Consider the following 12,606-nt stretch of genomic DNA (forward strand, 5'->3'; position numbering starts at 1 on the left):
GTGTCATAGCCATTACACCTTTTGGGCACACAAGTATTCACAATTATTTTGGAATGAACAAAGCAGATAATGAAAAATTATCAATCTGATTGTAAGTCAGTCAATTTCAATGACTATATAGATTTGGAATTCAAGTCTTTGTTTTTTTGTGTGTGTGTTTCTTTTGTGGGTTTTTTTGTTTTGTTTTTTTTTTGTGTGTGTGTTTTTTTGTATCACAGAGGAAGCGAGAAACATTGTTTAGGCCAAAGTAAGTAAATTCTTTGTTTTGCGTCCGCGCGCGCCTAGGTTTTTGGAGATTTTTCGGAAAAAAACCACAAACATTCCTTTCAAAATTTCGCCGTTGGTGGCGCTATTTTGTCGCAAAAACAAGTCGTGGCGCTCGAAACACTCCTTTACGGCAGTCAGATTTCACTAATGGACCATGCGGTGACGTAAAACAGTACTCTCTACACATTTACACCTGTCGATACTCTCAGCCTCACGCCGGGGCCTCACGTTCTCGCTGTCTGTTGTGGCTTTGCCTGTTGTGGCTTTGTCGTCACGATAAAAAATGGATGAAAGCAGGGAAATAATCGAAGTTAAAATACAGGAAACTTTGCACGGCAACTTGAAGGCATGGTCATTGCGAGCAATCGGGACTTGAACAGAGAGAGATTCAGTCGGCCGATTGGACTTGGGTACCACGACTCAGAGAGTATGGCAGACGGGAAAATCGGAAAGTGTTGAGGCCTATCCTAGTTAATTGGTCTTTTAGATTTGCCAAAAATTTGGTTAATTGGTTTTAACTTGAAGCAAAAAATAAACCAGTGATCAGTCCTGTAAAGGAAAGGCCTTTATGTACTTTTTTGTTCAGTTTGGGTATGGGAAAGTATATTAGAATCCCTCTGTGAAAGTTCAAACTTGTAGTAGGCGGTCGTAGCTGCTCTTGAAGGAGGTCACACTTTCTGCATTAATGACATCGGCTGGTAATTTATTCCAGGTGTCCACAACTCTTGCTGAAAAAAGTACTTTCTTGTGTTAAGTCGAACGAATAGTTTATGAAGTTTGGGACAGTGTCTTCAAGTCTCGAGTTGGCTCCTAACTCAAGTGATAGGTTACAGTGGTCATGGCCTTTGATAACTAATTCTAGCGTTGAATCATGTCGCCGCGAATTCTTCATTAAACCAAGCAGTTTAAGTCTATTTTGATAATTGTAGTGTTGGAGTTTGGGTATTATTTGCCGTGCTAAGATTTTTATGTCCTTTTGTAGCCATGGTGACAAAGCTTGTACTGCATATTCGAGCTGTGGTCTCGCAAGTTGCTTGTAAAGACGAAGAATGACATTGTTTTGATTTGATCGACAATGATCGTTTGATGAGATCAACATTCTGTTTGCCTTTTTGCAAACTTATCACATTTGCTTGAAGGTTTTAAGGTAAAATGAAGTAGATCATTTTCTTCAGCTGTACGTCCCAGTGAAATATTGTTCATTGAGTATTTATTGAAGGGATTGTTGTAGCCAATATGCGTCCGCCAGTGTTCACTCATTTTTTGTAGCTTGTCCAAATCAGCTTGTAGAATTTCAGGATCACTACAATTTCGCAAGGGATGACATGTCTTGGTATTGTCAGTAATTTTTTGAGTTCAGAACTAATTTCACCGCCAGTATGATTGATGTAGATTAGAAAGAGTATTGGTCCAAGAACTGAACCCTTTGGGACACCACTTGTGACGTATTCTCCATTCAGATGATGCTCCATTTATGACTACTCGCTGTTTTGTATTTGTCGATCATGCTTTGACCCACTGTAGAATATTTCCATTTATGCCACGATACTTCATCTTTTCAATCAATCTGGTATTTGTTACTTTGAAAGTGCAAGGAATATAGATGTGAAGCTTCCACCTAAATTTGGGTCTGATGAGTCTGTGTGTACGTGTGGAGACTGACAATTGCGAAATGCTTTCTTTTATTTGATGGAAAGGAAAGGTGCTGGTCCCGAGGAAGCTACAGGGAATACTTTTGTCAATTATATCATCAATTTCTTCTTCTGTCTGATGCCCCATCTTTCTAAAATTGAATGCAGAGGCTACAAGTTACCATTTCTGTTTTGGTGTTTTCTTTCACAACAGACACCTTTCAGCAAAACTATGACATTCCATCAGAGAATAGGCATTACAAGAAACTTGAAAAAAACGTACAAGAACTTGAGGACAAAAGACTGCTACTGTATAGTGTTATAGTGTACCCATTCCTCAAACTGCCAAGGCTGTAAAGTTGCTGTGCAATAGTATTGACATGTGGACACTTTGAATGCACAAGAAAGAAATCTAAAACTAATAAGAGAAAAGCAAACGTCAAAGAATGACTGTTTATTTTGATCCATTTGTTATGAAAATGCATACAGTGATCATACAGTGTGTCACACTGTGACAGGAGTATTCATGTGGTTTGAGAAAAATTGTCCAATTCAGGCAAACAGATTTTGTGTTAAATTTTCTGTGTGTGTTTTTAAGCCGCTTACCCGCGTACCTTTAGGATTTTGAGTGGACGCAAAACAAAGAATTTACTTACTTTGGCCTTACCGGATATGGTCATTTTATATTGTCAGCTTGCCAAACACTGCATAAAAACGCTATAATACTTACTGTATTAGCATGAATTATTGCCTGTATTTTAGCTGAATAGTGCATATACAGGTGAATACAGTTAATAATCCATTGCTTGTATTCAGAAAGCCTGTATTCATGTGGATTCATGTGAATTCACGTGTATTATTCTATAATACAGGCAACTCATTAATGTGAATTTATCTGTATTTTGCGTTTTCATGCAGTGAAAATTGGCAAAATTTCCCACCATTTCATCTTGTCAAATTTAACTGAGTTATTGCCCTTTGTATCGCCAATGAACGAAATGAGGGTTCTCCTCTTTGATTTCTGCCAGTATCGTGGCGTCGTAAGAAAATACGGCAGACGTTACAGCACTGTAAAAGCGACACGAAGAAATCAACAATATTAAACGAACACTTATTCCTCGGGAAATCGCCATGGGAGAGGATGTAGGGATACAGAAACACAGTAGAGACTCCAAGTCTTCAAAGATAACACCGTTTATTTCTTATATATGGATGCTACATATTGCCAGATAGTTCCTTCTCTAAAGATGTTGTCCCTTCGTTTGAGCTGGTGTTCGTAAAGACACCTTCTATATAAAATTTAGTCTGTTCAATACTTATTTACATACAAATGAAATCTAACGTCTCTCCCTGATAATAACGTATTTGGTGCCAAGGTACCTACATGTATCTATGACCAACATCATAAACACGAGAACAGTATGTACTTGCTAGATTTCTCACATAACGTATAGCCATCGCACATACTTGGAAGAGTTTCTCAATGCTTGCTGTAAGGAGACTTTGAAAGGACCTGTACCCACGTTCAACGCGACGAGCAAGGCTATTCTTTACGTTTGCCTGGCTGGGTCATTTTCAACACTTTCGAAGGGAATTGGAGTATGTGTATTCTAAAAAAAACCAGGAAGGTTTTCAATTGGATAATTCACCAATATCTGAAGACCATACTACGGTACGGGTAAATGTTGCTCCCTGTTTTGCTTTAACTTACAGTACTAGTCTGATCCTAAGTAAGAACAACTGACCTGGTTTAATGAGCGATATACTTTAACAGTGCAATTACAAGCACTTTTGTTATGACTGCACCATTTGCCAATCAAAACCAGTAATTTACAATGCCTTCCTCATTTTTTTGAGAAAACGTTGTTTGTTACACAGTTAAAAAAGATATAATGGTCAAGTAGAACGAAATTTCTGCAAAATACCCGTCTATAATGCTTTTGACTTTTTATAGCCAAAATCACCTTAGCTAAAGAACAGTGTATTTATGTTCAAGAGAAGAAGGTGTAATACAACGCTCAGTATTGAGTAAATCTCTCTTTTTCCAATAAAACAAATACTTGTTACATGGCAATAATGTCTGTAAAAGTTTTCCATTGAAACTCCCGTAATTTCGTTTCTTTCGTGAATTTATATATATTCTTCAAGATCATTTCACGGGACTGGTGGGTTACTCCAAGTGACGAGTACCATTTTCTAAGTTTCTCAACACCTACACAGTTCTGTGACATCATATTCAACTACAGGACTTTACAAGTCAATTTTTACCGTGGCAATCAACTGTTTCCCATTCCAGATACGACCTTTCCAATTTCTCGATGATTTATTTAAAAAGCTGAATTTACTACACCATTTCAAAGTTACATCTTCTGTTTCTTGTGGTGTTGCAACTCGCATTGTACCATGCATGTAAACCCTTCACATAAAAATCGGGAATAACAGATTCTAAAGCTTTGAGTAGAGAATTCCAGAAAAATTTGGTTGCATAAGATTACATGTCTGAAGTATATCCATTTCTAAATAATACCATGGTATAGCAGTCCAGGTGCTGCCTTTGCATGAAACCAGTCTCTTGACCTATACAGGACGTAAAGCTTTAACCTGTTTGTAAAGATTTACACATTTTTCTTTTTTATTTATGTTTTCCTTTACCCGTTATTGTCTGTTTTTGTGTACTCTTTATCTGCCGCCGACGTCATACAAGTGAAGTGCATCATGTGGAAAAGTAACTCGAAAAACAAACGTTTGGATTTAAAATATGATGCAAATGAATTCTCCAATGTTTTTCAATGGTTATGTATGAAGACATTGCCTTTCCTTTGTTGTTTGTTCTTTGGATAGCAGCGAGCCGAAATGAACAGGTTGTGAATAGGTTGAGAGTTAAATGGAGCAGTACCTTTGTCACGTATACAAATGCAATTGTTAAAATAAAAACAGTCACATAACGGTATTCTTTTTTTAAACCAACTTTAGCCTATACGGTATGTGATACGGTACACAGCAATGGCGGACGATACATCTTGATCTGACCGTCCAGTTTGTAATATAATAAAATTTAACAATGATCTTTTAAGGGAACACATTGAAATTCATAGGTACACGTATATAAGAATGTTAAAAATGCTTTAAAACAGCTCTTAAGTGTTTACTGTAATCTAAATGGAATGGACTATAATCCGAGGACAGCTGAACCTATTATCAGGAACATCCTTCTCGGAGATATTAAAATAGAATACTGGAGGTATAAGTACGACATTACGTTCGGGGCAGGAGTCACAAGCAAAGAAAAAACTATTTACCCTAAAAGATTGACGTCAAATTAAATTTAATCAGATAGGCTATCCTGGCCCTGACCAATCGGCTGAAAAATGATCACCAATCATTTTCAAGGTATGCATTTAGTTATCGAGCACAAACTAGAACACTTAACTGACGTCACTCACATTCAGACAAAGTTCCATCCATATGCAGGCACTTGCACACATAGGTCATGCCAGGCCTGAAGACCAGACTACGGTGCGGGTAAATGTTGCTCCCTGTTTTGCGTTAGCTTACAGTACTAGTGTGATCCTAAGTAAGAAAAACTGACCTGGTTTAATGAGCGATATGCAGCGAACCCCTGGGGCCTCAATCGCTGGGCTTTGAACTTAAAGTGCACGAAATCTACGCTGCATGTGAATCTTTTTGAAATGTGTAAAGGCATTTTTAATTTTACAACAAAACACCACAAGAAAGCAAAACGTAATTTTATTGGATATTTCTGTACAGTCCTTTTGATGTTAAATCAAGTAACGTGCAAAATATATGGAAAACATTCTTAATCTTTCTGGTTATTACAGATCTCCTTGTCTATTTTGCAGCTTAAGGAAAACTCATATTTTAACAGTGCAATTACAAGCACTTTTATTTCACTCTGACAATGTTTATGACTGCACCATTTGCCAATCAAAACCAGTAAATTTACAATGCCTTCCTCATCTTTTTGAGAAAACGTTGTTTGTTACACAGTTAAAAATGATATAATGGTCAAGTAGAACGAAATTTCTGCAAAATACCCGTCTTATAATGCTTTTGACTTTTTTATAGCCCAAATCACCTTAGCTAATGAACAGTGTATGTATTTATGTTCAAGAGAATCAGGTGTAATACGACACTCAGTATTGAGTGAATATCTCTTCTTCCAATAAAACAAATACTTGTTACATGGCAATAATTTGTGTAAAAGTTTCCATTGAAACTCCCGTAATTTCGTTTCTTTCGTAAATTTATATATATTCTTCAAGATCATTTCACGGGACTGGTGGGTTACTCCAAATTACGAGTACCATTTTCTAAGTTTCTCAACACCTACACAATTCTGTGACATCATATTCAACTACAGGACTTTACAAGTCAATTTTTACCGTGGCAATCAACTGTTTCCCATTCCAGATACGACCTTTACAATTTTTCGATGATTTACTTAAAAAGTGGAATTTACTACACCATTTCAAAGTTACATCATCTGTTTCTTGTGGTGTTGCAACTCGCATTGTACCATGCATTTAAACCCTTCACATAAAAATCGGGAATAACAGATTCTAAAGCTTTGAGTAGAGAATTCCAGAAAATATTTGGTTGCATAAGATTACATGTCTGAAGTATATCCATTTCTAAATATTACCATGGTATGGCAGGCCTGGTGCGGCCTTTGCATGAAACCAGTCTCTTGACCTATACAGGACGTAAAGCATTAACCTGTTTGTAAAGATTTACACAATTTTCTTTTTTATTTATGTTTTTCCTTTACCCGTTATTGTCTGTTTTTGTGTACTCTTTATCTGCCGCGGACGTCATACAAGTGAAGTGCATCATGTGGAAAAGTAACTCGAAAAACAAACGTTTGGATTTAAAATATGATGCAAATGAATTCTCCAATGTTTTTCAATGGTTATGTAAGAAGACATTGCCTTTCCTTTGTTGTTTATTCTTTGAATAGCAGCGAGTCGAAATGAACAGGTTGTGAACAGGTTGAGAGTTAAATGGAACAGTACCTTTGTCACGCATACAAATGCAATTGTCAAAATGAAAACAGTCACATAACGGTATTCTTTTTTTAAATCAACTTTAGCCTATACGGTATGTGATACGGTACACGGCAATGGCCGACGATACATCTTGATCTGACCGTCAGTTTGTAATATAATAAAATTTAACAATGATCTTTTAAGGGAACACATTGAAATCCATAGTTACACGTATATAAGAATGTTAAAAATACTGTAAAACAGCTCTTAAGTGTTTACTGTAATCTAAATGGAATGGACTATAATCCGAGGACAGCTGAACTTATTATCAGGAACATCCTTCTCGGAGATATTAAAATAGAATACTGGAGGTATAACTACCCCATTAGTTCGGGGCAGGAGTCACAAGCAAAAGAAAAAACTATTTACCCTAAAAAATTGACGTCAAATTAAACTTAATCAGATAGGCTACCTGGCCCAGACCAATCGGCTGAAAAACTATCATCAATCATTTTAAAGGTATGCATTTAGTTATCGAACACAAACTAGAACACTTAACTGACGTCACTCACATTCAGACAAAGTTCCATCCATATGCAGGCACTTGCACACATGGGTCATGCCAGGCCTGAAGACCAAGGCAAGTCGACCATCAGCGGACATAGCTTTCACCGTGCTAGCGACAGATAGTATTCAGAGTTATTTAGAATGTTTACAAATAGATTTATGAAGTAAATGCAACGACACGATCGAAAAAGTAATTCTCATTCTCAGAGATGCCATGGCTTTCAAAATATCGCACAAGTTTACGACCTTTGCGAGCGCGAAAGATTCTGTTTGATGACACACTCATTGCATGTTTGTGCCCACAACGCTGCCGTCATCGGTCTCTCTGCTGGTGTCAAATCGTCAATCCCGATCTCCGACGTCAATGTTTTCGTCTTACGGACTTAGATGTTTGAAGTGACACATATCTCGCGCGTGGATACATTCTAATTTATTACTTGAAGGAAATTCTGTTTTGAGTGTTGTCTGAGTCAACTAAGGGATTCCACAGCGCTACACACAGTTCGACAGCTTGTGTCTTCGCTACAGCCTTACGCCACGCTGCAAGTTTGATTCCGAGCGAGAATTCACTGATTTTTTTGTGCGATGAAAGAAATTTATCGTTGTTAGTCGAATGACTTTATGCTTGTGCCTTCTATGTCTCTTTCCCGAAAATTCTACTGTACTCATTTATTCAGTTGAACTTAGGAGCCTTCAGAAATTACAGGGAGGGTGGGCCGGGGGAACAGGAGGGAGGGGAGAGGGTCACTTTTTAGAAAACAGTTCAAGGGGGAGGGTCACTTTTATAAACCTATCTTAGGGGGAGGGTCACTTTTGACAGAAGCTGTTTTATGGTCAAAACTTTGATTGTCCGTGTGATATTTCCTGAATAGGAAATCACCAACAAAATAGGTACACATTATCCACAAGTTTCACAAGCAAAGAAGATGCAGTGGTATCCTACATTAAACACCTTGAAAGGTTAAAACTGATACAGGGCAAGAGACAAAAAACATGCAAAAGGTGGAAAAGTGTATATTAATTATCAAATGTACATAAATGCAAAGATATTGTCAGTTTTATATTGGAAAAATATTGTGCATAGTTCTCTCATAGACTTCCATAAACAGTAAATCAACTTTTCAGTGAAATTCCAAAATCAAATTTCTTTCACAACCATGGACATATACCACTCTAGTTTAATCAAAAGCATTCATATAAATAATCAAGCGCACATACATGCACAGATTTACCTAGTTTTTATATTGGAAATAAATTATTTATAGTTTCATCACAGACCGCCATGCATAGTGAATTTAACATTTCGGTAAAATTCCAAAATCATATTTCTTGAACAACCATGGACTTGTAACCACTCTACGTTAATCAAACACAATAATGTAAATAATCAAGCATACATAAATGCAAAGATTTATCTAATTTTGTACTGAAAAAAAATATAGTTTCATCACAGACCACCATGCATAGTGAATTAACATTTCAGTGAAATTCCAAAATCAAATTTATTACACAACCATAGACATGTAATAGAACTGGAGGTATAACTACCCCATTTAGTTCGGGGCAGGAGTCACAAGCAAAACAAAAAACTATTTACCGTAAAAAATTGACGTTAAATTAAACTTCATCAGATAGGCTATGCAGGCCAAGATCAATTCGCTGAAAAATCATCATCAATTATTTTAAAGGTTTGTGTGTAGTTATTGAACACAAATTTATTTTTTTATTTTATTTGGCTTTATTTAATTAGGGTAGCCTGGTAAACTCTAGAGAGAGTTTATCTCCCCCAGGGCCCTCGACCTTACAACAAATATATACAAAACCACAAAAACAATTTTCAAGAGTGAAAATACAAATGACCACATATAACAACTGCCACATTTAACAAGAAAGGCAAGAAAAACTTAAAATTCTGCCCAATATTATTGTAAATAAATTCTTTTAAAAGAGACAAGTGTCTCAGAAGATTTGACTTCTGTTTTCAACTTATTCCATTCCATAGCTCCCTGTACTGATCATGTGTTTTTAAAAACATTCAATTTGGCTCTAGGGATATAAAGCTTATTTTGGGAGCTAGCTCTGGTCACACGGCTATGACACTGACAGACATATTGGAACATTTCCGTCATATACAATGGGGCTATACCTTTCAAGGATTTAAAAACTAAACACATATTTTTGTATAAAATTATATCAGGTAAAGGCATAATATGTAATGATCTAAAAAGTCCATTGGTCGGATAATTATACTAAGTGCCCATCATAACACGCACAGCGCGTTTCTGTAATTTGAATAACTTGTTTATATTTGCACTAGTTCCCCAGGCACTACAACAATAGTCCAAATGGGGAAATATATATGCATTATAATATGTTCGTCTAGTACTTAAAGAGGCACTCCCATTTGGTAACATTTTTAAAACACATTTTTTTTAATGCCAACGGTCGATATTTGACGTGGCGACTGCGCGCGGATCGTGAGATATCGTAAAAAACATGTCATTTCCCGAGCATATTTTTCACATCCCGAGGTTTTACGATCGTTTCTGATTATGACGCAAAACCCCCCGAAGGTTTGTTGTTTTGCTGATTGACGATATTCTAGGGAGTCCATAAGTTCGAACGACGCAATTTTACCTCCCAATGCGAAGGCTTTATATACAGCATTAGTAATGGTAGATTGGCATCCGCCGCTGTGGTAGCGGCACCACTCCTGAAGCTGTGGGTGGCAAAATGATGAGCGTTGTCTATCCCAGCTCTGCTTAGCAGGTCACGAAGATGGACAGTCAGGGCGTGTCGTGTGAGCCACGCTCCATTGTTAAATTGGAATACTGGCATCTCCGCTACCGCGGCATGGAAACGTCTATATTTAGTATAAGCCCGCAGTGCACAAATTCCTGTGTTCGTGGGTGCAATCCTGATGTGCTGTCCCGTCGATATGGGTCGGTCTTCGATGCCTTAAGTGAAATTTCTAGGTCTTCAGATATTGTCACATTGCGAGCCAGAAGTGTGCATGTTTTGTCGAAGTCATGGCTCCCTGGTGCTGTGAATTCACTGACACGGAGAAAGCCGAAGAAAGCCATGGTGAAGGCAGACCATAGCATTAGCTTGTCATGGTTACATAGAGACGCGTGCGCCCGAAAGCCTTCTTTTAGTCTCACAAGTATGTCGATGGTCATGGGCAGTCTGGTGCGTTTTTGGTCTCCTAAGCTCTGGTGTATGCCTTGCATTGTACGTTGTAACCGTATGTGATTGCTGATGTCGTCTTTGAAGCCCATTTTGGTGTGCAGGTGAATTATGACTGTGAGGTAGACCCTGATTGTGGTAAACTTGAGTTTGACTGACCAACCTGGTATGTTTTCCTTGTGGAGCCTGCAATGCTGTTATGTATAAAGGCCTTGACATGTGACTCTAGTTTGAGGACAGCAGAATTTCCGGTTAGAGGTGACTTGGAACGCTGAATGGGTCTTGGTCTGCCATTGGTGCGAGCTGCCTGAATTTCCTCATCTGCAAACGAGAAAGTGAATCAGCTATTGTGTTATCTGTGCCTCTTATGTGAGCAAGCATGATATGAAAGTTCCTTTGGCGGCTGCGAAGAAGATAGCTCTGATCAAAAACGCATTATTCGTGGGCAGCGCGATGAGCCTTCTTTCCAGATGCTGACCACTGATGTATTATCGCAATGGAAGTGAATTCTCCGACCATGCCACAATTGGCCCCAAATTGAACAGGCCAGCATGATTGGGTACATCTCTTGCCATTCAATTGAAGCACTGAAGTCGTCAGGCCAGGTGAGATGGAACCAATGACCTTTGTAGTATGCACCACAGCCGATTGACCCAGCGGCATCTGTGAACAGTTCGAGGTCTGAGGATGCAGACCACTCTGTATCAAGGAAGGATGCTGAGCCATTCCAAGTGGGAAGAATATCGAGCCACTATTGGACATCGAGGCGGAAGTCATCTGACAGGGTGATGATGTCATTGGTGCATTTGACGGTCGTGCTGAGATCCATCATACGGCGTATGAAGATTCTGCCAGCTGGAATACATTTGCATGCAAAGGAGAGAGTTCCTATTAAAGATAGAAGTTGGCGTTTCGTGCAGCTTTGTTGCTGTATCCATGTTGGCAAGGCTTGAATCAGATCGGTGAGCTTGTTATTAGGAAGTCGCATGACCATTTTGATTGTGTCGAGTTCGATGCCCAGGAAAATGATGATCGGTGATGGGCCTTCGATCTTCTCCGGGGCGGTTGGGACGCCAAGGTCGTGACAGACTGATACCATTGTGTTTAAGAGTTGCTGGCATTTATCGGGGCGTGGAGGTCCTGCGCCGAAGTAGTCATCAAGATAGTGTAGTAGATCTTCAGTATCAGCTCTCCGGCTGATGATCCAGTGGATGGCATCTGCTATGTGATCGAACAGGAAAGGTGCCGATCTTAGACCGAATGGCAGAACTCGGTCAAAGAAGTAGTGATCCAACCATTTGAAGCCAAGCAGGTGCCAGTCTTCTTTTCGGACAGGACAGAGGCGGAAGGCATACCTGATGTCGACCTTTGTCATTAAAGTTCCTTTGCCGTACTTCTGTATTATTGCAACAGCATTGTCGACCCTGCCGTAGGAGAGCGTATAGTCTTCTTTACAGATGTGGGTGTTGACACTGTCTGTGTTAGGTCGGGATAAGTCCATAATAATACGATGTCCCCCAGACTTTTTTATGTCGAAGGCCGAGGGAGTTGATGACAAAGTCTGGAAGTAGGGGGGGGCTGGTGAAAGGTCCTACTGTGTGGCCAAGCGAGACTTCTTTTAGGATTACTTTGGTGACGATGTCTGGGTTGCTGAGTGCCGACCGTACATTTGGTGTGAAACGGGAGTGATGGTGACCTTTGAATCCCAGGTTTGCACCATGGCTGATACTTTGCAAGACAGATGAAACGAATTCCTTGTCGGGGTGGTGGTGTAGTTCTGCTGCAAATGTATGGAGCTGCAGTGGGGTTGTTGGTTGGAGTGACACGGTCAGCCTGGCCACAGGCGACCCAATAGGTTCTGAGTTTTTCACACTGTTTTCTCTATCATTTTCTCTTCTTTCTTCATGCTCTGAATGATCGGAATAAATAAAATAAATGGTTTATATAAC

General features: G+C 38.9%; 1 protein-coding gene across 1 annotated transcript; it reads right to left on the reverse strand.

Moving 5' to 3' along the window:
• Nucleotides 1-11,408: 11,408 nt before the first annotated feature.
• On the reverse strand, nt 11,409-12,158 carry LOC139133620 (uncharacterized). Its single transcript, XM_070700367.1, has one exon. It carries the CDS (start codon nt 12,156-12,158, stop codon nt 11,409-11,411), a length of 750 nt encoding a protein of 249 aa, XP_070556468.1.
• Nucleotides 12,159-12,606: the final 448 nt, after the last annotated feature.

This window comes from Ptychodera flava, chromosome 5 (assembly GCF_041260155.1).
Source record: "Ptychodera flava strain L36383 chromosome 5, AS_Pfla_20210202, whole genome shotgun sequence".
NCBI classification, from domain to species: Eukaryota; Metazoa; Hemichordata; class Enteropneusta; family Ptychoderidae; genus Ptychodera; species Ptychodera flava.